Below are 27,282 nucleotides of genomic sequence, written 5' to 3'. Positions count from 1 at the left end.
CCAAATTATCACTCTTTGCTGATAATATGATGGTATACTTAGAGAACCCCAGAGATTCTACTAAAAAGCTATTAGAAATAATCCACACCTTTAGCAAAGTTTCAGGATACAAATTAAACCCATATAAGTCATCAGCATTCTTATATATCACTAACAAAATCCAACAGAGCTACAAAAAGAAATTCCAGTTAAAGTAACTACCAATAGTATAAAATATTTAGGAATCTATCTGCCAAGGGAAAACTAGAAACTATATGAGCAAAACTACAAAACACTTTCCACACAAATTAAGTCTGATCTAACCAATTGGAAAAATATTAAATGCTCTTGGATAGGGCATGCAAATAAAGATGACAATACTGCCTAAACTAATCTATTTAGCACTATACCAATAAGACTCCCAAAAAACTATTTTAATAACCTAGAAAAATAACAAAGAAAGTTCATATGGAAAAACAAAAAGTCAAGAATCTCATGGGAATTAATTAAAAAAAAAAATCAAATGAAGGTGGCCTAGGTGTACCAGATCTAAAATTATATTATAAAGCAGCGGTTACCAAAACCATTTGAAATTAGCTAAGAAATAGACTAGCTGATCAGTGGAATAGGTTAGGTTCAAAGGACAAAATAATCAATAACTTTAATAATTTAGTGTTTGACAAGCCCAAAGACCCCAGCTTTGGGGATAAATTGCTGGGAAAATTGGAAATTAGTATGGCAAAAACTAGGCATTGACCCACACTTAACACTGTACACATCTCAAGATAAGGTCAAAATGGGTTCATGACCTAGGCATAAAAAATGAGATTATAAATAAATTAGAAGAACGTAGGATAGTTTACCTCTCAGACCTGTGGAAGAAGAATGAATTTATGACCAAAGAAGAACGAGAGATCATTATTGATCACAAAGTAGAAAATTTTGATTATATGAAATTGAAAAGATTTTATACAAACAAAACTAATGCAGACAAGATTAGAAGGGAAACAATAAACTGGGAAAACATTTTTATAGTCAAAGGTTCTGATAAAGGCCTCATTTCTAAAATATATAGAGAATTGACTCTAATTTATAAGAAATCAATCCATTCTCCAATTGATATGAACAATTCTTAGACAAAGAAATTGATCCTAAATCTTCAACATAAAGAAGATCCAACTCACTTCCAGTTGATCAATGATGGACAGAAATAACTATACCCAGAGAAGGAACACTGGGAAGCAAATGTAAATTGTTAGCACTACTGTCTATCTACCCAGGTTACTTATACCTTCGGAAGCTAATAATTAATGTGCAACAAGAAAATGGTATTTATACACATATATTGTATCTAGGTTATATTGTAACACATGTAAAATGTATGGGATTACCTGCCATCGGGGGGAGGGAGTGGAGGGAGGGAGGGGATAATTTGGAAAAATGAATAAAAAAAAAGAAATTGATCCTATTTCTAGCCATATGAAAAGATGCTCCAAGTCATTATTAATCAGAGAAATGCAAATTAAGACAACTCTGAGATACCATTACACACTTGTCAGATTGGCTAGAATGACAGGAAAAGATAATTCGAAATGTTGGAGGGGATGTGGAAAAATAGGGACACTGATACATTGTTGGTGGAATTGTGAACACATCCACCCATTCTGGAGAGAGCAATTTGGAATTATGCTCAAAAAGTTACCATTTTGATCCAGCAGTGTTATTACTGGGCTTATATCCCAAAGAGATTTAAAAACAGGAAAAGGGACCTGTATGTGCAAGAATGTTTGTGGCAGCTCTCTTTGTAGTGGCCAGAAACTGGAAACTGAATGGATGCCCATCAATTGGAGAATGGCTGAATAAATTTTGGTATATGAATATTATGGAATATTATTGTTCTGTAAGAAATGACCAACAGGATGATTCATAAAGGCCTGGAGAGACTTAAATGAACCAATGCTGAGTGAAGTGAGCAGGACCATTAATTAGATCATTATATAGTTCAACAATAATACTATATGATGATCAATTCTGATGGACGGGGACATCTTCAACAATGAGATGAACCAAATCAGTTTCAATAGAGCAGTAATGAATTGAACTGGCTACAGCCAGCGAAAGAACTCTGGGAGATGACTATGAACCACTACATAGAATTCCCAATCCCTCTATTTTTGTCCACCTGCATTTTTTATTTTCTTCACAGGCTAATTGTACACTATTTCAAAGTCTGATTCTTTTTGTACAGTAAAATAATTGTTTGGACATATATACATATATTGTATTTAATTTATACTTTAACATATTTAACATGTCTTGGTCAACCTGCCATGTGGGGGAGAGGGTAGGGGGAAGGAGGGGAAAAATTGGAACAAAAAGTTTGGCAATTGTCAATGCTGTAAAATTACTCATGCATATATCTGGTAAATAAAAAGCCATAATAAAAAAAAAAATACCCAGTACGTAGAAAAATTCTGAACTGCATATTGTTCATAACAGAGACATTCTCAAAGGAACAAAGACAAAAATATTATTTTCAGTGTCTCTTTAAATAATGGTACAACTTTAAGATGATGCCACATAATCAATTCAACTCCCACAGAATATCCTATTTGCACATAAAAGAATTTGAAAGGTTTTTTAAAAAAAATTATCAATTAACCTTTTGGAAATAACCTTACCAAATTATAGAACATATTTATGACTATATTCATTAAACAAGGAGACTATTATGCATCTAAAGAAACAAACATTCAGTCAATTAACATCTTGTAAGAGCAGGCTGTCCCTTTAAATCACAGTTTGCTTTCTACAGCAGAAGGCCAAGTGGTTGCAACATAGTTACTGGGGGAAGGGGAATTGACAAGATCCTTTATAAGGCTGCCCTTCCTCCCCACTCTACATGGCATTTCTCCCAACTCCCAATCCCCTTGCTCAACTTTTCTCTTTCCATCTTTCAACCTGTTCTTTTTCTTCCTGTCTCTGTCTCCTTCCTGAAATCATTCAAACCTTTAGTTGCTCCTACAAATCAATCTTTCTAATCTCAGTTCTTCAAAAATCACGTTCTTTCCTCCTTTTCTTTCAAAACTTTAAGATTCATAATACAGTGAATAAATAATTACATAAAACACACACATGTTCCACAGAGTTGACAGAATTTAAAGCACAACTTATAATGTTTACAGATTACCCAAAAATGTTTCAGAAGATAACATACTTTACATAATTAGAGGCATGTGACTTCTTCAAGTAAGTTATCAGAGGTTGCTTTAATAAGCTATTTTTAAACTGAACCAAGTATTCTAATTCTACCCCTTCAATTATTGGAACATTAAAATTCTCCCCAGCAATAGTCAAATTCTTTGAGAAGCCCATTCCTCCTGGCAAGTGAGTCACAGATGTATGAGCTGCTCCCATATCTATCAGAAATATCATCTTCCATTGTGGCCCTACCCTCAAATTTATCAAGGTGGGATTTTTTTTTTTTTTTTTTTTTTGGAGGAACCCCTGACTTCCCTAATCATCTGATTCCATGAGAGAGCAAACTTGTTCATCTTCCCTTCCTCCCAGACAATTCCTACAGATGGGTCCAGTCTTCCCACAGGTCCAACAGGTCAGAGGGCCCCATGATTTGCCACCTACTTAACCACCTCTATCCTCTGAAGGTCTTGTCACTCCTTTTTGTTCTGAGACTTCTTATTCCAGCCTTTTTCCCTGTCCTTGGGTGGCTTGTAAAGTCTGAACTAGTATTTTGATTCATTGTTTTTCTTTCCTTTTTTTTTTTTCCCCATCTCTCCTCATGTATATCTTTGTTGCTTCTTTCAATAATTCCCCAATTGACTTAATACTCCATCCTTACAATTTCTGCAATTTTTTATTTATGTCTAGCCATGAATTGGAGACAAAATATAGCTTTAGCACACTTTCTGTTGCTGGATTTTCTAAGTTTATTCTCAAATATTTTTGATCTCTTCTTTCAGACATTCTAGGAATCTGAAAGGTGATTCATCCTTTTCCTATCTAACCTCTAAGGCTTTATTAATATTTTGTCTTTTGAGAAAAGAATCTGATCCCCATAATAATTAAATGGTCCCTTAAATCATTTATATTCTGCCTGTATGCTTGATTATTATTATTCCATCCTGTATTTACTAGCGGATATTTTTGTTCTGTAGTCCTCGCTCCTTTTGCAAGGGGATGTCTCTCCCACTCTTCTATAGCTGCCTTTCTATAACTGATTTCTCTTCTGGAGTGAAGAGAGTGGCTAAGATATACATTAATTCTCTTCTTAGTTCTAATTCTCTTTCTAAATGTCTATATACTAGTTACTTGCGGACTCCTGCTGCCCCTTGGTTTTCCAGTTCAATACTCAGCTGGGGATATGGGCACATAAGGTGGAGGGACTGCAATTAAAGGATTCCAGACGTGAGATGGGATTTTCTTAATTTCAGGCTCTTTTACCAGCTTTTTCTCTACCTCTTCTGCCTGGCTTATACACAGCCTGTCTTTTGTCCCTGGAAGCCAGAGGCTTGAATACACCGATTCTTCTGAACTGAAGGGACTTTTCCCATTAACATACAAATTTAGTGTTTGTCCAATTATTGAAGATACCATATTTTGATCAAATTATTCTTCTGCCCAAATCTTGTCCACTCCAAACAAAATAGCAATACTTTTATCATTTCTTTTTGTACTTTGGTGATTCTTTCTAATTTTGCAGCAGATTACCTAATGGACTATCAGCTGGTACTCCCTGACCTAGTTCCTGGCTTGGGGACTTTGTTGACTGCACTTTCCCCATAATTGGAGAAAATTCTTGCCCCCAATCCTTTTGACAAAGATCACTCTTTACCAGTGGTCAACCAAGAGCTGGTTTGGTGAGTCCTTTCCCTTGGGATTTCTGCAGCTTGACAATACACACGTATACATCTCTGTTTAATGAGAGCTAATCTCTTGGGTCTCCCTTGACCCAGCCAGTTGACCCCCGCACTCCCGAAGGTTTACCTTGGATTACACATGTAAGTCTTCCAGACTGTGAGAGCACACATCTACAAAACACCAGGTTTCAGTCTTTCTATTTTCACCGAGTGTCTCTGCCTTAGGCCTCTGCCTAGCAGGGAGGAAAAGGCTGTCAAATCCAGGAGATTTGGGGACAAAAGGACCCTAAGTGCCTTTTTGGTCTCCAAAGCCAAGCAACATTGTTCCCTTACCAAGCATTCATCCTGGACGAGCCCCCAAACTGTGTGAACCTGCACCTCAATTCCTTACTCAAAATGATTATTCAGGGATTTCTCAAAGTGAAGATCAGAAGTTTTATTAGAATCTTGTAAGAAGTAGGTAGTCTGCTCACTAGGTTCTCAGAGAGAGAAGGCCACTGATTGCAGAGTTAGAAGCAATTAAATAATCATAGGAACCCATGACCACCCCCCCCCTTCCCCAAAATCCAGTAAATTTTCACTGCTTGCTCAGGTTTGCTAAATTCTAGTCAAGCCAATTTAGTTGACTTATTGCAAGTGTGTTTGCCCAAGTTTATTGTGGTCAGCTTGTTACAATGTTTGCAAATGCTTACATCAGCTGATATGAGCATTCTATTATAATGTTTGTACAAAGAATTTAATTTTTCCCAAAATCATCAGATGTTTATAAACTAAAATTTAGGTTATAGGTTCAATCTATCTTAGTTAATGATTTTATGAAAAATCGCATAATCCCTCACAATAAGGAGATTTACTTAGAGGTAAGTATTCAATTAAGCCAGAGGGGTTAAAGGTTTCTAAAATAATTAGGAGACTTGGTTTTTCCTCAGGCTTTCTCATTCAACAAATAGAGATAGTAAGTTTAGAGATTTCTCAAATATCTCCAGGCCATTAAATTATTAGTCAGGTTCTTCTCTAAGCAGTTGAGTAAAAGTCAAAGGGTTATCTTTTAGATGTTTTCTGCTAGAAGAGCAAGAGCTTAATGATGAACAGATCCTTGGTGCTGAGTCTTGAATTACTCAAAGTTATTATTCTGAGAAGTACTCAGTTTCCTGTTTCACTCATTTTCTTTACAAAATATTGCATTAATTATTTTCTTATTTTAACTTCACTATGTATCATTTCATATATGTCTTACCATATGTCTCTGAAGATCTGTTCCTGATAATTTTTATGGTGCAGTAATACTTATAATTATATGTCACTGTTTGATCAACCATTCTCCAGTTGATAGGTTTGCCTGATCTATGTAGATCTCTATATACACTTTCATCAAATTCTTCCCAATCTTTATTGTCTGATGGAAAATTTAATACAATTGTTTCTTTTCTGGTAGCTAAAATTGAAAGTTTAAATGACATCTCTCTTGTAAGTTTATGCTTCATGGTGAGTTGATTCTAGTATGGATTTTTTTTTTTTTCTATTTTCTTGTATTGTTTTCACAATAAAATTGTAGCTGATCAATAGAACCTAGGCTCTCCCCCATTACTTTTTTTTAGTAGATCTCAATGAAATTCTTGTAGAAATAATTGTGGGTGTTTCTCCCCACCCCCCTTTGAATGGGAATCTTTATAAAAAGCACTGAATATTGCCTTAGTAAAGAGCGCAGACAGAACACAAACTAAACGTTTATTAATTACTTTTGATCAACATTTTGGAAGATAAGCTGTTGATTGTACTGTGTTGTGATAAAACGATACATGCTGGTGCTTTGTACACATGAATGATTCAGCATTACTTCTACAATATATTTGTGTGCGTGTATGTATGTGCACATGTTCTCCATTTCTCTCAGTTATCACTGATTACTGCTTTGAACGTTTTCTTAGGAAAATTCTGCTTTTATTGTATGGTGCTATAAACTAGGTTGAATTGAAAATTACCAGGACAATACAGCTAACTTAATCTTAACTTGGGAGGTTGTGATCACTTCTTTTAATTTTAAATAGCTTTCTGTTCCCTGAAGAATAAAATACAAAATTCTCCCCATGCAATTTGACCCCCACAAATCTATTAAAAAAAATAGAATGTTTAATCAATTTTTTTTTAGTTACTTTTTTTTTTTTTCATGTCACCTACATTATCCTTATCCTAATACATAGAAAAAAAAATCTATGAAGTATTCCATGCTTCTGGGTCCTTCTCCTCTGCAAAAGAGTAGAGACAAGTGTCTTATTAAGATTTCTTCTTTGGAGTCAAGTTAGTAATAATTTTGCAACATTTGTTTTTGATTGTTTTGCAGTCAACAGACATTTATTAAGCACTTACTATGTGCTATATGCTAGAAATACAAATATAAGCAACAACAAAGACAGCACCTCAAAGCTCTTGTATTCATTCTAATGAAGGAAGACAATACTTAGAGACTTGGAAAAAGTGTTAGAGGGAATAGAGAAATCTGATGAGGCATAGTGGTAGAATCCATAAAATGAAGAATATCTGATTTAAACCTTTCTTAAATTTCAGTCTCTGAAAAGAATTTAAAAATCAATGATATGAAGAGACAGCCAAGGTATAGTGTCATAGTCTGTCAAAATCCCTCAAAATGAGGCTAGTTGCTCTTTCTATTTGCATTGTTGTAGTCATTGTGTATATTGTTTTCCTGGCTCTCTTTACTTCACTTTGTATCACCTTATGGAAGTCTTCACATTTCTCTATATTCGCCATAGAAAAAGAAAGAGAGAAAGGAAGAGAGACAAATATATTCATCATGTTTGGTGTTTCTTACAACACAATAATATTTCATTACCTTTATACACCACAATTTATTTAGCCATTCTTCATTTGAAGGGCCTTAATTTTGTTTACAATTCTTTGCACAATTCAGGACAAAAAGTGCTGCTATAAATATTTTAGTATATAGAATACATTTTTTTTTTATCTATAACTATGCATATGTATAGTAGTGGTATCTTTGCATTAAAGTTTATAAAGTATTTTAGCTATTTTATTTGCATAATTGCAAATACTTTTCCAAAATGGTTGGGCTAATTACCAACAATACCAGTAGTATATTTGTGTAGCTTCTTATCACTAACCTTGACTATTAAGGAAGGATCCCTTGTCATCTTTGACATTTTGCTTGGATGTAAGGTAAAACTTCAGTATTAGTTTGACCTTTCCTCCCTTCTCCCTCCCTTCTTCCTTTCCTTCTTTCCTCCCTTCTTTCCTTCCTTCCAAAAAAATAAAATTATTAAATACCTACTTTGTGCCAGAACCGTGCTAAGTGCTGATGATACAAATAAGAAGAAAAAAATTCCTGTCTAATAGAGCATCTAAGAGGAAGGTAGAAGAGTGAGGCAAGGTATCTGGCATAGTGAGAGAGATATGCAGTCTTCTACAATGACTGGCCTTTGAGTATTTTTTTAAAGAGGCCCCCCAGCTGTCCAATTAGAAGAACAGAAGCTATTCAGGAAATTGAAGTGTGAGTGTAATGCTACTGTAATCTTTGGGAGTAATGAGCTTTTTTCTCCCTCATTATTAGTGACCTGGAGCATTTTTTTCAAATGGATATTAATGTTTGCATTTTTCTTTTGAGAACTGTTTATCATATCCTTTATATAGAATATTGTTTGTTAGAGAATAGCATTTGTTCCTTTTATCTTTTTAATCTTTTTTCATAGTGCTCCCTATCATGTACTCTCTGTTCTATTTCATTCGCTTTTAGCTGTATCCCCCATACATTACCCTTCTGCCTCTTTGCCTTTGTCTGAACTACCTTACAGAATCCCTGGCTTTCTTAACATACAGGTCAGGGGACACTTCTTATAAAAGGCTTTTCTTTTTTCCCCTACCCCAAAATAATTAATGCTCTTTTCTCTTTGAAACTGCTTTGTATTTATATCTGTGTATATGCATGTCACCTCAGTAAAATGTAAATTGTCAAAGGGCAGAGATTTTGGGTTTTTTTGTATTCTAAGTGAATGGTGCCCTGCTCAGAACTCCCAGATTAGAATCATTCTGACTTCTCAGACAGGGTTTGTCTCTGGCCTATTTAAATTCTGTATATTCAAATATGCAACAGCTATCTTTTCATGTCCTCTCTTAGCATGTGGTTAAATATATACATGCATATGTGTGTGTATATATATGAATACACACACCTAACATATAATTAAGATCATTCTTATCTTTATTTAAAGAATGCCAATTGTACAAATTAAAACAGAAATTGTAAACATAATCTTAAAACTCATAAAACATTGGAAAGGAAGGAAAATGGAAATTGGGAGAAAAAAATCATTTTTCATCTCAGCAGAGTCAGGAAACCATATTATCTCTCGTCTTAGCCCCAGTTGGTATCCCTATGGTTTAACAAATATGAATCAATTTATATTAATAGGGGAAATAACTTTTATATAGAAAAATAAATACTTCATACTGAGTAGTGGAGTTGGAGGTCAGGAAAGGACTCTATAGGAGGTGACATTTGATCTGAGCTTTGAAGAAAGGCTTCTACTGCATTATAGGCTTGGAGGACAGCTTATACAAAAGGTAAAAAATGGACTATATGGTGTAAGAAAGAGTAAGTAGGTCAATTTAACTTGCATGGTGTAGTTGATTAAAGTGCTTAAAGGAGTAATGTGCATTAAGTCTGAAAAAGTAGAATGGGTCAGTTTTGAAGGGCTTTAAATGCTAAGCAGAGAAGTTTCTATTTAATCATAAAGCAGAGAAATAAAGCCAAAAAAAGAGCTCTTGGGTTTTATTCATCAGGGGAGTGCCTTGTATCATAACTATGCTTTTGAAAAATCATTCATAGCTACTTGGAGGACAGATTAGAGGAAGGAGATTGGAAGCATTGAGTCCTTGAGATTTAAAGATCTATTACTTTTGTCTAAGGAAGAGGTAATAAGGACATGATCACCTCTCGTGATCCTCTCCTGTGAGTAGAGATAAGAGAGTGGAATTTGAGATGTTTTAGAGGTAGAATTGATGAGACTTGTCAGCTAATTGTATTTGGGGGATGAAGCAGAATGGAGAATCGAGGCTGACTATAGGTTGTCAGCCTGGTAGAAGGATGGTATACCTGACAGAAAAAAGGAAATTAGGAAAAGGAATAAGATTAGGGAAAAATTAATAAGGTCTCTTTTGAACAGGTTGAATTTGAGCTGCTGTTGGATATCTTGATAGAGATATCTAAGAAGGAATTGGTAATGTAGGATTGGAGGTTGAATGACCAAAGTTGGATCTCTATATTCTTCTACTAGAGATTATAGTTGAGCTCTTCAGGCCAGATGAGCTCAGCCAAAAGGTATTCATATTCTGAGTTTGAGAATCTGGCAAAGAAGGCTCACAGTTATTAAGGGGTTAACACTCCTCCTAGCATTGTTGTTGCATCCTGAGCTAAATATCTAAAAGGGAGCTGTTTAATTGTAACAAAATCACTCTGTAACTAACTTTACATAGAATGTATATATTCTGTAAAATGAGGGATACCTTTACTTTAAAGGGAATATCCTAGAAAGATTAAATTTGTTATAATTACCATTTTGAACATTTTCTTGTGGTTGTACATTCTAAAAGAATTGGACACTTAAAATATAGCCTAGCTTTGTAGGAATGACTAAAAGCAGATTTTAAAGAACTAGATGATTTGTAACATAGAACATGATTTTTCCAGAATCTTTTCCCCTAGATCACTGATTAAATTTAGAAAGGATGAATTTGCATAGCTAGCATTTATAAAAGCTGCCTGGTTCTTATAAACCAGGTTGTTGGTGGTAGTGGTGCTGTTAACTTTTGGATGACTTCTGAGGCATAGGATAAGAATTAATACTACTAGCTTGTACTGTCTAGTCAAGGTAAAGCTATACTTTGTCGGAAAATTGACAGCACTAGAATCCAAGCTCAATCTTTGAAGTCTTTAATTAAGCTACTCATTGCCCATTTGCTATAATTTATTCCTAAATCTACAAGAATTGTTTTAAAGGTGAAACATATTTACATGATCTATAATATACAATATAGATCACATTCACAACTTGAATGGTAAGACATTTCCTATTTTTTTCTTGTATGACAATTACAGTTTTGTAAGGCTAATGTAATAATAATATAGTAAAAAAAAAAAAAAAGGTGATCAGCTGGCTAGAGATGTTGGGATTTTTAATGATGAAAGAAATTAATTAAAAAATACTGGTTGAGGTCAGTTAAAATTTGATTTTTAAAACACATTGGAGAATGTCAGTACCAAATAAAGACATAACTTCTTTTGTTTCTGTACCTTATTTTTCTTTTAAGGATTAGAAAATTGTGGTATAAACTCCAAGGTAAAATTTTCCACTGAATATTACATTTTGTGGTTATTCTGGTTCTGATATTAAGTTATATTTCCCCCAAGGAATACATTTTCCTTATACATTTCCTTATGGCATGAAGCCAGTTTGTTAGTGGTGGGCAATTTGAATAGAATTGTATTATTGGAAAAAAATAAAACTTTCATCTCTTGTTCATATTCTTAATAATAATATAAAATATGCCTCAGCAAATGCTGCCAATAGTATTAAGAGAGAAAAGGAAGAGAATGGGAGCTACTTTGTGTCCAGTATTATGTTAAAGACTTTATAAATATCGTCTCGTTTGTTTCTCATATCAACCCTGAGAGAAAATGCTTTTATTATCCCCACTTTACAATTGAGAAAACTGAGAGAGATATTAAATGTAAAGTGCCTAGCTCACATAGTTAATAAATTTCTGAGACAGGATTAAAATTCAGTTTTTCATGACTCCAGGACCAATATTCTGTCCACTGTTTTAGAATTGCCCCTTAATATACCATGAGTTTAGGCAAATTATTTGACACCCCACTGGACTTCAATTTCTTTATCTGTAAAATGAGGGTCTGCTTTTTAAAGTTCCTGAGCGCTCTAAAATTCAATGAGCTGCTTTAATAGACTCTCTGACCTGGTCACAGAAGCCAGGTAGGTTTCTAAGCCACCTTCCTGGTCAACAAACTCAACAAATATTGTTTGAGCACTATGTGGAAAGGATTGTACTGTCACCAATAGTTATTGTATCCACTTGGAGTTTTTTTTTTTTTTTTTTTAATCAAATATTGTTTTTCTTTATGCAAAATATTCTTTCACAATAATTCCCTCTTGCCCCTGCATCCTGATCTTTGTGTAAGGGGATGTGTAGTGAGGGATTTGGGGGTTTTGTAGTTATACTTAATTTAATTCAGCTTTCCGTAAAATGAAGGATTGGATCAGATTCTATGGTACCTTCCATGTGTCAGATGTTAGAATTGTCTAACTTTAAATATAAAATACATAAGGATTATAGAGTACTATTGACTTGTTTTTAAGGACATTGGAAATGATAACAATAGAATGTAAAAACTAAAAGAAGGGATATATGCTTTATTAATTTTTTATATGCATCTTATTTTAAGCAGGAAACTTAGAAACTATTATTTATATATTTATATTTTATGTTTATAGTTCAGATATACTAGAAGCCTGTGGAAAAAAGATATTTAAAAATTTTTAAGGTTAGTGGCATAATAGAACTTTATTTTCACATGCAAGGCTAAATATGAAAACCAATTTTTTTTTTCTTTCATCAGTAAGTACTCGTTTTGGTTTTTTTTTTTAACCACTGTATTCATTTGATTTATGGTAGAATCAATACTAATAATATTGATAGGGTGAGAAATAAATTGAATCTGATGGCTTTTTAAAAATTGGTAGAATAAAAAGAAATGTGGAATAATGGGAGAGAGGAAAGTGAGCATTTTTGTAAAGAATGTGCTTAATTAATAAACTGATTACTTATGTAGTATAGTATAATTTAAGAAAATGTCTGCAATCAAAGAAGATTAAATTAGTTATATATGAAAACAGTTTGATAATCCCTAGTTTCATTCTAGGATAAAAGACTTATTCGAGTAAAATTATTAGTGTAAATTAATTTTTATTTAAAGTTCTACCTTCTTCTCCTTTTAATAGACTTGTCAGTGCAGTAGCACAAGCAGATTTTACCAAGGTGGGAAGGCTTTGAATATGTTGTCAATAATAGTGGATCAGTAATTTAGATTAGTTTATCAAATTTATCAAGCCAGGGATACCACCAAAAGAGGTTGGCCACTTGAGAATTGATTTATTTGTCAATAGCAAATTAATAAAATTATTTACTGTGGTTTAGAGGGACTATGGCAATGGCTTGGGATGCAGGAGATGACTTTGGTCACTTCAATATCTGACCAAGCTCTAAGCAAGCACTCCACAATGCCTGCTTGGCCATTGGGGGGAAAAAAGTTTTCATCTGTCCGTTCCACTGGGGGAGTCTTCACAAAATTGAGATAGACATCCTCCTAACTCATTGATAGATGGAGATCTATCCTTTACCCTCAGTCTGGGTTAACCTGTTTAGATAGTTTTATTGGGGTGTGGCCCCTGTGCATGTTATAACTACTCAGAGCTGCAGATAAGAATTGGGGACAAGTGGACACCAAAAATGGATGATGTATTAAAATAAATGAGACAAGCCCCTCAATTAGCAATGAGTCAGTAACTAGAAGGTATTTTAGGCTTTTTGAAAGGGAGGAGAATGGTATGATCAGATGGGCATTTGGGGTAAATAATTGGAGTTGGAGAGAACAAGTCCATTTAGGACTTAGCAGATGTCTTTCAAAATTTTAATTGGGAGGAAAGCTCTTAAATTTTTTTGACCAAGAAATTTGGTCCAAGCTGGACTAAGCAAAACAGTTTTAGTCTAATTACTCTTCTCTATGACAGTTCTTCAGATATATTTCTTGAAGAAAACTATTAGATCTCTCTTAATTTTTTTTTCTCATGAGCTAAACTCCCCTAATTCTTTCAGCAGCAACTTATAGTTTCAAGTCATCTTAAATCTGATTTGTCCTCTTCTAAACATAGAATCATAAATTTAGAAACTTAAAAGCTGGAAAGAACCTTAAAAACCATTGAATTCAACTCCCTTGTTTTAGAGGTGAAGAGATGACCTGTCCAGGGTCACAGAGCTGTGTCTCATACCCTTTCCTGTGTCCCATAGAAGATGTCATGAGCAGAACTAATCATTATGTTCTAGATAATTTCTGAATAGGACAGAATATTTCCAAGCTTTTCTTATTTTGAATATTATGCCTCCGTTAATGCATCCTGAGATGACATTGGCTCTTTAGTCTGCCATGCCAATACTCTTATTGAGTATGCATTACACTAAAGTCCACAGTTCTTTATCACATGAATTGTTTTCTAGTCATTCCTCCCTCATACTATACTTTGATTGTTGATTTTTTTTTAAAGTTAAACTGTAAGGTTTTACATTATTCCTGGTAGAATGATAGAATTCATATTGTTAGATTCAGCCTATTATCCTCCTATGAAAATCTAGTAGTTTTCCCAAGTAATTTTTGTAATCTGCATATTTGATAAAAACACAATGCTATTTCTGCTTTGCAAATCTTAAAGTGCTATGTAAACATTAGTAATATCAACTGTTTTATCCAAATTCCACTAAAAGACTTTTATTCATTTGTCACCAATCTTTGGCTTTGTTTTCAACTGTATTTAACTGTACTACCCACATATCTCCATCTTTTCCATAAGAACATCTTAAGAGATTTTGTCAAGTGCTTTGCTAGAATCCAGGCATTCCCAGATCTGCCCATTTAGCCTGCCAAAAAAGGAAAAGAACAAGAGCTATTTTCTGGCCTCCAAGGCTGATGGTCTTTTCAGCCTTGCAGCTGTCTGTATAGCAAGGTAAAAATGAATCAGAAATACAAAAGCTAACAGGCTCAGCCATAAAGCTGTCCATCTGGCAAAACCATTCATGAATCAGGTTTGAATTCCAAGTGAGAATTTTGATGAGGCCTTCATTCCTAGGACTGTATTACATTGGAAAATTTTAGTTACAAAGAACCTTCCAAGATTTCTCATCCTTAGACAACAGACTTTCTCTGTTTTGTCACATAAATTCCTTTAGGGATATTTTCTGAGATTGCTTATGGTTTTAAATCTTTCATACCTTTCAACAAGTAAGGAGAGAAATGCTACTGATCATTATACTCATATTGTCAAAGGTAATCAGATATGGCCTAAAATTCCTTTGTAAGATTTTTTGCATACCTGTGATGAGAATCAAGGAATAATAGGAACCTGAAGGCATACCTTAATATTTTAACGACTAGAAAGAAAAATGTTAATTATATGCAACTTCATGGTTGTTTTTTTAAAAACTATATCCCACGTGATTTTAGAATTTGTATTTTATTTGATAGTTTGAAAAAGAAATCACTCAAAAACTAGAATTATAAACTTTTTAATTTTTCTAAGAAAACTTGCATAGAAATATATTTTCTAAGAATTGGCTTGTAATCTTTTTTTTTTCAGGCTCAAATGAAAAAGTACAATATAAACTAAAAATGAATGAATTCATTAAGATTTATTCTAAGGGCTATCCAGTTAGCACAGTGGGTTAAGCACTAGCCTTGGACTCAGGTGAATCTAGGTTCAAATGTGGCCTCAAACACTTAACACTTCCTAGCTGTGTGACCCTGGACAGGTCACTTAACCCCAATTACCTCGTGCCCCTCCCCCCAAAAAAAAGAAAGTGGGTACTGTTTCTAGCACTATAAATCAAAGCCCATCCATGCCTTTTTATCCTTTGCAACTTTGGTTCTGTCTTTTCATATAGGCTCTGCCAGAGGTCTACCTATTGAGTACAGAGCCAGGAACTTCCTTTTTTTTTTTTTTTTTTTTCCTGTCTGTCTATCTATTCATTCATTCATTTATTTATTGCTGAGGCAATTGAGGTTAAGTGACTTGCCCAGGGTCACACGCTAGGAAGTATTACGTGTCTGTCAAATTTGAACTCAGGTCCTCCTGAATTAGGAGCTGGTACTCTATCCACTGCACCACCTAGCTGCCCTTTTCTTTTTTATTTCTTTACATTAAATGTGTTCCTGTGAAGACAAGCTGTCCCTCCTTCATTCCTTGTTTTTACTGTATGACTGGTCATCTCCTTTTCAAGTCACATATCTCCCTGATGATATCTTTCATGTTAGTTTTGGTACATATCTCTTAGTTGATAATATTCTCAATACCATCCATTTTTCCATTGCCCTTTGAATAACTGACAACATTAATTCTTTTGAGATTGGTAATCTTTGTTTTGCAGCTGTTTGGAATTGCCAAGAGAATAATAGTGTTAAAAAAGATGGGTTTTTGTATTTGGAAGTATTTGAATTATTATGAATATTAGTACTATTTCTATGTGCAATGCAGCTTGTTCCCACCCCCTCCCCCCATTCAATTCTAGGCCCAGTTCATTATCTGTCTGCTGTGGTATGTGTGTTATCATCAATTTTATATGTGGAATACACATACATATATGCATTTACATTACATATACCACACATAGAAACAAATGGGCAAGCTCTACGAGTTATAAATCCAACTGCCTATCATAAGAATTTATTAAGGAACTATGTGCCAGGCACTATGCTAGGCACTTTATAATTATTATCTTATTTGAGCCTCATAATAGTCCTTTGAGGTAGTACTGCTATTTTTTCCCATTTTACAGGGGAATTTGAGACAGCTTGACAAGAAGCAACTTGCTTAGGGTCTCAGAGCTAGTACATTGAGCTGAATTTGAACTCAGTTCTTAACTCAAAGCTCAATTTACCTACTGGGCTACATAATTGCATATTAAAGTACAATAGGCAGTTTTCAAACTCCTGATTTTCATAGTATAGGCTGTTTGAATTTTAATTTCTTATTTTTTCATACGTGTCTCTGGTTTTATTGCTGGAGGGAATTCTCATGAAGATATTCTGGTGAATTGTGATCACAAGAGTTAAAGTTATCTAATGTTACTGTAAAGTTAAATGACTTGTTCAGGTTTATATAACAATGCGTATTGCTGTACAAAATGTATTGTATAACAACATAATGCCTTTAATCCAAATGAGTTTTTACTCACTAATTTTCCATTAAAGTAACCCTATTGTTATATTTGGTGATCTCCTCTGTTTCCATGGATTTGAATCTCCATGCAGATGACATGTCTTTCTGACATCCAGTCTAACATCCTCTTGAGCATCTTGCACTGAATGTCATATATATATAATTCCATTTTAAATTCGTTATACTTCAGACCAAATTCTTTATCTTTTTCCACTAACTTCCTCTCTCCTAATTTCCTATTACTTTCTAGGATATCACTATCCTCCAAGTCACTCATACTTGAAATGTGGGTGTTTTTCTTGACATCTCATCCAATTAGCCTCCTCTATCCTCATATCCAATCAGTTCTTAAGTCCTTCTGCTTCTACCTCTCAACAACTTTCTCTATGTCTGTCCTCTTTTTTCCTTTGATAGTTCCTCCACTTTGTTGTAAGTCATGTCTAAACTATTGCAGTAACTTGTTGTTTGGTCTCCTTGACTTCATCACTTCTCCATCCAGTTCATATTCCACTTATCAAAATGATCTTTCTAAAGCATACATCATATCATGTCTACCCCCCCCACCTCACCCCCCCACCCTGTCCCATTCAGTAAACTCCACAGATTCCATATTGGTTATCTCTAGGTTCAAATATGAACTCATTTTGTCTTTTAAAACCTTTCATAATTTAGCCATTTCTTCCTGCCTTTCCAGTGGTACACCTTATTCCCCTCCAAATGATTTGTAATTCAGTGATATTGGCCTTCTTGCTATTTCTAGCATAAGACACTCTTAACTCCCTATTTTGCATTTTTACCAGCTGTCTCCCCCAATGTTGGAATTTTCTCCCTCCTCATGTTTGCCTCTTGATTTCCCTGTCTTCCTTCAGATCTTGATTAAAGTTCTACCTTCTGTAAGATTTTCCCAGTCCTCCTTAATCTTAATGCTTTCTCCATGAGACTATTCCCATTCATCTTTTTTTGTATATAGTTGTTTGTATGTTGTCTTCCCTGTTAGACTGAGCTCTTGTCTTTTTTTTTTTTTTTTTTTTTTTTTTTTGTTGTTGTTGTTGTTGTTTTGTTTTTGCCTTACTTTATCCCCATTGCTTAAAAGGATGCCTGGTACATAGTAGATGCTTAATAAATGGTTATTAACTACCTGAAATCAGTGTATATCATGTGCAAATAGGAACATTACAGTTTCTGAACTTCCATTTGGACTCTGTACTAATCATGCTCCAATATAGAGCATTATAGATGTAGTTAATAGATTATTGAGTGGCTGCAACAGAGCTGAAAGAGATTTAGGAGAGCTTTTAGTTCAACTTCCTCCTTTACTGATGAGGAAACTGAAACAAAGGATATTAAGTGACAGGAAATGCCATGCTCTTTCCATTACCACGTAATGCTTCTTTATCATAGGTACATTTACTGAATATAAGCCATCAGAACATCATGATAATAAAACTTCCACAGGGATAAAAAGAAACGTCTTCCATCTACAAGATATGTACCAGACCACTTCCAGTCCTGCTTGCAGTATATCCCTGGAGATATTTGGAGAAGATCTAGTTATCCCTGCTTCCAGTATAGCCCTAGGAGATATTGGAGAAGGTCTAGTTATACAGATAGGACAGTAAGCCAACCTAGCTGAAGAAGCAAGGCATCCTGAGAGAGATAAACAGCATGTGCCAGGCAAGTCAAATCAACACCATCCCTTGGCTACCATTTCCCCTCAGACCCTGATGGAGACAGCCCAGGACCCAGAACACAGATAATTAGTAATAACATGTTTGAACCTAGTGTCTATAGCCGTCATCCTGGAAGCAACCTCTGGAGATGCAGCTGGCAACTGTTCCTGCAAGTGCCAGGAAGAAAGTTCTTTTGTCATGAAAATCAGACCAAACACCACCACCAAATGAAAATATAAAAAAGAGCTATTGCCATTTGCTGTACCCTAAGGATCATGGACTTTTCCATTTTACTTGCAGCTAAAGCCTGCTATATCTGCTTTTTCAATAGAATGTAAGCTCCTGGAGAGCAGGAACTGTCTGACTTTTTTTTTTTTTTTTTTTTTTTTTTTTGCATCCCAGCATTTAATACAATTAATTTCATACCTTGTGAATGAATGGTAAGCTTAATAAACGCTTCATTTTTGAACAAAGTTAATTGTGTTGCATCTTTCAGAATATTGGTTTCTATGATTTTAACATGCATGAGAACTAGCTTGTTGGAGGAAAGCCTTTAAAATGAATTTTATTCTACAGAATGAAGTGCTTTTAAAATTGTTAACAAATGGTAATTTGATTCTGTGTCGGGCTTTGTTCTAGGTGCTGAGGATAATATTACAAAAACTAATAGGGTTTCTATTCTCACAGAGCTTGCAGTACTATTTTTTATTCTGGGTTCTTTTTAGTCAGTTATGTGGCTAGGAAGATGTAGCGTGCTATAGAATGCTCTTTTCTAGGTCTGCTCACTCCCTTCTCGTCCTATCTCCCTCCTCCATATATACTTGAAGCTGCCTCGTTGCTTCTTCATGTTGATGTTCCCTCCAATATTCTAATCTGCTTTATGAATATGAAATCTTTACTGGGAAGTATTTGGCACAGTTCAGATGAGATAACATACAATGGAATGGAATAAGTGCTTATAGAGCTCTTTCTATGTGCCAGGCATTTACTTTTCCCAACAGCCCTGGGAGTTGAAGAAACTGAAGCATAGAGTGTCATCAAGCTAGGAAGATCTGAGCTCAGGTCTTCTTGACTCAGGCCCAGGGCCACCAGTTCCTTCTGACTTGGTAGTAGGCATTTTTAGCATTGTTTCATATTCAGCAGTTGTCAGTAAGAGTGAATGAGCCAGAAGGTGGAAAATCGTCCCAGGTTGAGTGAGTGTGGGTGAATGGTGTGCTCTGCAATAGTGCAAGGGGACAGTGGGAGAGAGCTGAGAGCTTCACTGAGGGTGGGGAGCCTGGGTGAAGGTGACAGAGAATGGAGTAGATGGAGGTCCCAGTGAGAGATTTAGGGGTTTTTGGGGACCAAGAAGGTGTAATGATAAAAAATTATGATCAGATAAAGGAATATAAGAACCTGTGAATGTAGAAGTTAGTGAAAGCAAGATGGGGGATTTGATCATCTCTGAGTATAGCTAGGGTAGAATTGAAAAAAAAATAGATATTAGAATGTGAGTATTGTGGGACTGGGGGTAGGATATTTAAGGTGATATCGATATTAGATTGAAATACTCTATTATGAGTTTAAGATTTAGAAAATGAGAAAGACTGAGCCAGGCACTGAATCATTTTAGAATGAAGAAGAATGTCTCAGGGACCATTGTATACCTAGCAGGATCTGGATTGGATGATATGTTTAGATAACCTGGACCTCAAATGGTGATGGCTGCTTAGTAAAAAGGGTCTGGATATAACAGAGGAGAGCATATTGGACTCCCCTTCTGTGACCAGGAAATCACCCCTCTGCTGACTCCATGTATCTCTTCCCTCCCAATGTTGACGTCTATGTAAACTCATCAGACCATTTTAGCCTCTCTTCCTGAATCCCTTGCTCACTTTTTTTTTTTTAAAAGGCAAACTTTGCCAAATCCCAAACAGATAATTGGCTTCCTTTGTTCCTACTCATTGAGGTGGAAGAATTTAAGAAACCATTCTGACTAGCTCCATTTAAAATTTATTATCTTTTGTCAACTGTGTCATCACTTCAACAAGGCAATACTTCTGCTCTTTCCTGTTGGATTCTTTATGTCATTTATCACAGCAGCTTTTAAAAACATTCTTTTCTTAGACCGGTAGATCAGTGGAACAGATTAGATACAAAGGACAAAAAAGGGTACATCTATAACAATCTAATCTTTGACAAACCCAAAGATACCAACATTAGGGATAAAAATTCATTATTTGGAAAAAACTGTTGGGAAAACTGGAAATTAATATGGCAGAAATTAGATATGGACCCACACTTAACACCATATACCAAGATAAGATCAAAATGGGTCCATGATTTAGGCATAAAGAGTGAGATAATAAATAGATTAGAGGAACCGAGGATAGTCTACCTCTCAGACTTGTGGAGGAGGAAGGAATTTATGACCAGAGGAGAACTAGAGATCATTATTGATCACAAAATAGAAGATTTTGATTACATCAAACTAAAAAATTTCTGTACAAACAATAGTAATGCAAATAAGATTAGAAGGGAAGTAACAAATTGGGAAAATATTTTTAAAAGCAAAGGTTCTGACAAAGGTCTCATTTCCAAAATATATAGAGAACTGACCCTAATTTATAAGAAACCAAACCATTCTCCAATTGATAAATGGTCAAAGGATATGAACAGACAATTCTCAGATGAAGAAATTGAAACTATATCCACTCACATGAAAGAGTGTTCCAAATCACTACTGATCAGAGAAATGCAAATTAAGACAACTCTGAGATACCACTACACACCTGTCAGATTGGCTAAGATGACAGGAACAAATAATGATGAATGTTGGAGGGGATGTGGGAAAACTGGGACACTAATATATTGCTGGTGGAGTTGTGAAAGAATACAGCCATTCTGGAGAGCAATTTGGAACTATGCCCAAAAAGTTATCAAACTGTGCATACCCTTTGACCCAGCAGTACTACTACTGGGCTTATATCCCAAAGAAATACTAAAGAGCGGAAAGAGACCTGTATGTGCCAAAATGTTTGTGGCAGCTCTTTTTGTTGTAGCTAGAAACTGGAAGATGAATGGATGTCCATCAGTTGGAGAATGGTTGGGTAAATTATGGTATATGAAGGTTATGGAATATTATTGCTCTGTAAGAAATGACCAGCAGGAGGAATACAGAGAGGCTTGGAGAGACTTAAATCAACTGTTGCTGAGTGAAATGAGCAGAACCAGAAGATCACTATACACTTCAACAACAATACTGTATGAGGATGTATTCTGATGGAAGTGGAAATCTTCAACATAAAGAAGAGTCAACTCACTCCCAGTTGATCAATGATGGACAGAGGTAGCTACACCCAGAGAAGAAACACTGGGAAGTGAATGTAAATTGTTAGCACTAATATCTGTCTGCCCAGGTTACATGTACCTTCGGAATCTAATGCTTATTGTGCAACAAGAAAATGGTATTTACACACATGTATTGTATCTAGGTTATATTGTAACACATGTAAAATGTATGGGATTGCCTGTCATCCGGGGGAGGGAGTGGAGGGAGGGGGGGACAATTTGGAAAAATGAATACAAGGGATAATATTATAAAAAATATAAAAAAAAAAAGATTGGAAACCAAGACTCATGATATGCAGGAAATAAAAACATGTATCTAAAAAAAATTAAATATGAAATCTTAGTGCTTTCATATAATGTGGAATTTAGTGCTATAGGAACTCTTCATGGAAGAAATGGCATCAGGTTTCATAAATGAGTGCCTAAGGAATTGAGAGGAAAAGGTATTTCAAGGAAAGGAAACATTGTAAGGAAAAAATGCAGATACTGGAAAGTAATGTAAATAGTGATTAATCTAGTTTAGCTGTAATATGGAATATACGAAGTGGTGTATTGGATGATATAGTTAGGAAAGTATGTTAAAACCAAGTTAATTGAATATGTTTAGTAAAATACTTATGTGCCCAAATAAAGATTTGCTTTTGAAAAGTGTGGAAAAAACAAAATAAAACAAAAAAACCATTCTTTTCTTTCCTAAAACCTTTTACAACAATCATCCTTCCACATTTAGCTGTCTCATTCTTCAGTGTAATAATCTTCTTTAAAATGTAATCTTCTCTTGTTGGAGTTTCCTTGGGGTCTCTGGAGGCAGCCTTAGTTTCAGTTCAATAATCACCCCAAATGCAGCCAGATATTAAAGTCCAAATCTTTTATTGTGTCCTTCACTTGGGGCTTGGCTAGTTTTTCTGGAGGCCTTCCCGATCTTGGTTTTAGTGTTCTCCACAGGACAGCCTGCCACCATTTCTTTGTCTTCCTTCCTTCTGCCTGACTGCCTTCTCTGGCGTCTGAATCTCCCTGACTCCAAGGGTTTCAGCTTCAAGGTCCAGCCACAATAAAGGTTGAAGATGGAATGAATCTGTCTCAGCGTTGGAGAGGTTCTAGTGCCCTTGTCCTTTCTGGCCCTGAGAGCTCCTCCTTATATATTCCATACTGAGTATATACCACTCATTATATCACTAGGAAACCATTATTTGTTGTAGGATTAAATCAATGCTAAATAGATTTAACCACTGTCTCCTCTATTCCACTTACTTGGCACCATGTTTCAAGTTCTGACCCATAACATTTACCCTTCTCCTAATCAACCTATCTCCATTTTCCCTTAGCCCTTTCTTCTATTTCCCTGTTGAGTAAGATGCATTTCTCTGCCCAACAGTGTGTTATATGCTTCTCTCCTTTTCACAGGTCAGGTGAGAGTTAGGTTCTGGTGTCACCTTATCTCTTTCCCATTTCCTCCTCCATTGTGGAAGCTCTCTTTTGTATATCTTTTGTGTGGGAGATATTTTCCCCCTCTCTTCCTATCCTTTCCTTCTCTCTCTGCATTCTTTTTTCCTCCCTTTTTCAAGCTTTTTTTGAGATCATTTCAACATTATAGATTTCTAAGTAGATTTCCTTTTTAATTAATGATAATCTTGTTCTTAGGGGGTTACATATATAATCTTTGTATATAGGAATGTAAATAGTTTAACCTTGTTTGATCCTTTATGATATCTCATTCATCTTTATTTTTTAATACTCCTTAATTCTTTTGTTTGAATATCAGAATGTCTCTTCAGCTCTGGTCTTTTCATCAAGAGTGTTTGAAAATTCTATTTAATTTCAACGTCCATTTTGTCTAGGTCCTTTTTTTATTCATGGTTTTCAGGTAGACCAATAATTCTTAAATGATCTCTCAATCCATCTATTTTGTAGTCAATTGTTTTTCCTATGAGATATTTCACATTTTAAAAAATTTTCTTTCCAGTTGTTGGATTTTGTTTTATTGTCTCTTTATTGTCTCATGGAATTTATTTGCTTTCACTTGCTTTATTTTACTTTTTAAGGAGTTTTTTTCTTCAGTATTTTTTTTTTGCCTCTTTAATAAAACTGCTAATTCTGTTTTCATAATTTTCTTGCATTGTTCTCATGTCTCTCCCTCTATTGCTTTTATTTGATTCCGTTTTTCTTGCTTTCTTAAAAAAAAAAAAAACCTCTTTAGTTTTTCAAGGAATTCTTGTGCTTGTATCCAACATATTGTATTTGCATATTTTTCATTGGAGGTTTTGCTTGTGGATGTTTTAAAGTTGTTTTCTTCTGGGTTTGTGTATTGAGCATCTCCACCAGGTTCTTTTTTTGTTGTTGTTTGCTCATTTTTCCAGAATATTTCTTCACTTTAGACTTTGTTAGGATTGAATCTGGAAGTAAAAAGAATTTATCATACTAGTTTAAGTGAGAGAGGTAGTGAAGATTTGGATTATGGCGGTAGTTGTGAGAACGGAGGAAAAAATATATATAAAAGAGGTTGTGGAGATAGAAATAACTAAATTTGGCAATTGATTGGATAATGTGGCATGACTGAGATTGAACAGTTGATGCCATCTGAGATGTGTACTTGGGTGACTCAGAAGGGTAGTAAATGATAGTTTTATGTAAGTTCAGAAGAGGAATGAGTTTTTGAGGAAAGATAATGAATTTTGCTTTGGATTTGAGTTTGAGATGCTTAGAGGACAAGTATGAGATATCTAATAAATAAGAATGTGTTAATTTCTGAATTTTTTACATTTAGCTCAGTAAACATCTTATATAGTTTTCAGATGAATTATTTTGCTGATCTGTACAAAAATCTGGAAACTACCAGAATCATCTCATTTCATTTCTAATAGAATGTATTTGCTTAATGATTTTTATTATGTAGAGATACTATTTATTTACATATTTGTTTTCTGTATAGTGAATCTAATTCTGTATTCAATGTTCATTTAAATTTTTTTTTATGTTTTTATAGGAAAGATGATAAAGATTATGCTTTAAAACAAATAGAAGGAACTGGGATTTCTATGTCAGCATGCAGAGAAATAGCAGTAAGTAAAGTTCTTTTCTTTTCATTCTTGTTATTCTTATTATTATCATCAATGACTTTGAGTGACTTTGTTTGCTGTCATTTGTATTCAATTTTCTTGGCACTAAAATTTTTTGTAGTGAATATTGTAATTATTAAAACTAAAAATTGAACTTAAAGCAGTTTTTACCACATATATAAATGTGGTCTTCAACTTTTCATTTATTTAGGAACAGCTCTTTCTTACATAAATATTTGTATTTTATCTAAACTATGTATTTAATTTCACAAGAAAATGAGATTGCCGAAGGTAGTAGAAAGAATACCAGACTTGATGTTAGGAGAAAAATAAAGGTTTCCTATCTTCTGTCCTGAATAGTTGTGTGACTGTGGACCCACATTGACCAAATTTCTCTGAACTTCATTTTCCTAATATGTAAAATAGCATTAACAGAATATTTGTAATGCCTATCTCATAGGTGTATTGCAAAGATCAATAAATGTAATACATCTATAAATTGCCTTGAAAATCTTAAAAGTGAGGTCAAGTTAACAAGAATTTATTAAGCACTTAACTATGTACAGGACTGTACTAAGTGCTTAGGGATACAAAACACTCTCTACATTCCTGGAGCTCACTCTGTCAGCCATTTCTATTAATAGCAGAATACTTTTTTTTTTTTTTTTTTTTAATTTTAAATTTTAATTTATTTTTATTTTTTTCCTGAGGCAATCGGGGCTAAGTGACTTGCCCAGAGTCACACAGCTAAGAAGTGTTAAGTACCTGAGACCAGATTTGAACTCAGGTTCTCCTGAATTCAGGGCTGGTGCTCTACCCACTGCACCACCTAGCTGCCCCCAGAATATTTAAGTAATAGAAAAATTCTTTTGATGATAAGATTCGTGGATTATTAAAATTAGATGAGCTTAAAAATAAATATTTCAATAGTTGGTTTTCATAGCTTCTACTTATTTAATCATTTGTGCAAAGCAAAATACATATTTTTTGGATCACAGTTTTGAATGGTATTTTTGTGTGTAATTGAATATTAATAAATACTTTATATATGAACTTGTTCATCCATTTATTGCTAGAGTTTTTGTTTTTGTTCATATTTTAAAGATATTCTTCCAGATTTATTAATTTACATTATTGAGGGATTTAAGGATTTGAATTAGAATCTATACTATTTTATCCTATCAGCTGATGTCTTTTTAAAATAATTATGTTAAAAATAACATGAGTTTTAGGAATTATACCCTTACATACTTCTTAATAAACAATCTATGTCAGTCAGTTGGAAAAATCTTAGTTTAGAAAGGGACTTCAAATACTTTATAATTTATATTGCTGTTGAAGGAACTTTTACATAAAAATCACCAACAAATGATGTTACTTGATGTTGTTTTGAGTTTGAAAATTTTTTATGTATAAATATGAAGAAGCCTGGAAAACTGTTCCATAGTGTACTGTGTACATAACATTCATAATTTTAAGAATTAAATTTAAAGAGGTGGTATGAAATAATGAATAGGATATTGAGCTTAGTGTCAGGAAGACCTAGGTTTGATTCCTGCATAAACTATATACTATACTAGCTGTGTGACACTGGATGAAGTTTTTTTTACCCTTTATGTGCCTTAGGCAACTCCTTAAAACTTATCTATTAAGTCATAAGAGAATACATTGATAAATTAAAGAAAGGAATTCCATATACTGAAGAACTCACAGATCCTTCTCATATTTATATAGTACTTATGATGTTGACAGCTTTAAATTTGTATTTTTTATAGGAATTATTAGACAACTTTTTTCCTGTTCCTTAAGTTGAGATCTATTAGAAAATTGCATCCTAATTTACTTTTTGCTTCTTGAATATTGTATTGAGAGATCCTTTAATCATGTAGATGTGGTTTTGAATGGAATAGTATGTAAACTAAATAAACTTAAATCAAAACTGACCAAGCAATTTCTGATAGTTTGTCTAATTGCAATCTTTTGTAAAATCCTTTACCACTTTGTCAGCTTTTTTGTATATATGTCATCTTAGGTCTAGGACAGTGGCTATACATAGTTGATTCTCCTTTCCTGGCTATCATTCTGTATTTCTTCTGCTTTTTATAGATAAAATAGAAAAGACCGTTTGCAATAATAGGTGCTTCTACTTCCTTTCCTCTCACACTTTTCTAAGCTCTACAATCTATCTCATCATTCACCCAAAACTCATCATTCAAGCAAAACTTTTCTCTCCAAAGTTAACAGTGATTTTTAACTGGTAAATCCAATGGTCTTTCTCACTTTTATTATACTTTTTCTTTTCTCATTCTCTTCGTAACACCTTATAATCTAGTTTCTGACC

General features: G+C 34.2%; 1 protein-coding gene across 4 annotated transcripts in view; it reads left to right on the top strand.

Annotated features, from left to right (window-relative positions):
- Positions 1 to 27,282, top strand: part of CDK8 (cyclin dependent kinase 8) — a 123,501-nt gene that overhangs the window by 37,885 nt on the left and 58,334 nt on the right. For all 4 annotated transcript variants that reach the window (XM_074303614.1, XM_074303613.1, XM_074303612.1 and 1 more), the window contains exon 2: positions 24,869 to 24,944. In XM_074303614.1, the coding sequence (XP_074159715.1) occupies positions 24,869 to 24,944 (76 nt within the window). The remainder of the gene's footprint in view (positions 1 to 24,868; positions 24,945 to 27,282) is intronic.

Source organism: Sminthopsis crassicaudata, chromosome 3 (genome assembly GCF_048593235.1).
Source record: "Sminthopsis crassicaudata isolate SCR6 chromosome 3, ASM4859323v1, whole genome shotgun sequence".
NCBI classification, from domain to species: Eukaryota; Metazoa; Chordata; class Mammalia; order Dasyuromorphia; family Dasyuridae; genus Sminthopsis; species Sminthopsis crassicaudata.
The sequence above is the reverse complement of the archived record's forward strand: the minus strand, read 5'-3'. Positions and strand labels throughout refer to the sequence as shown.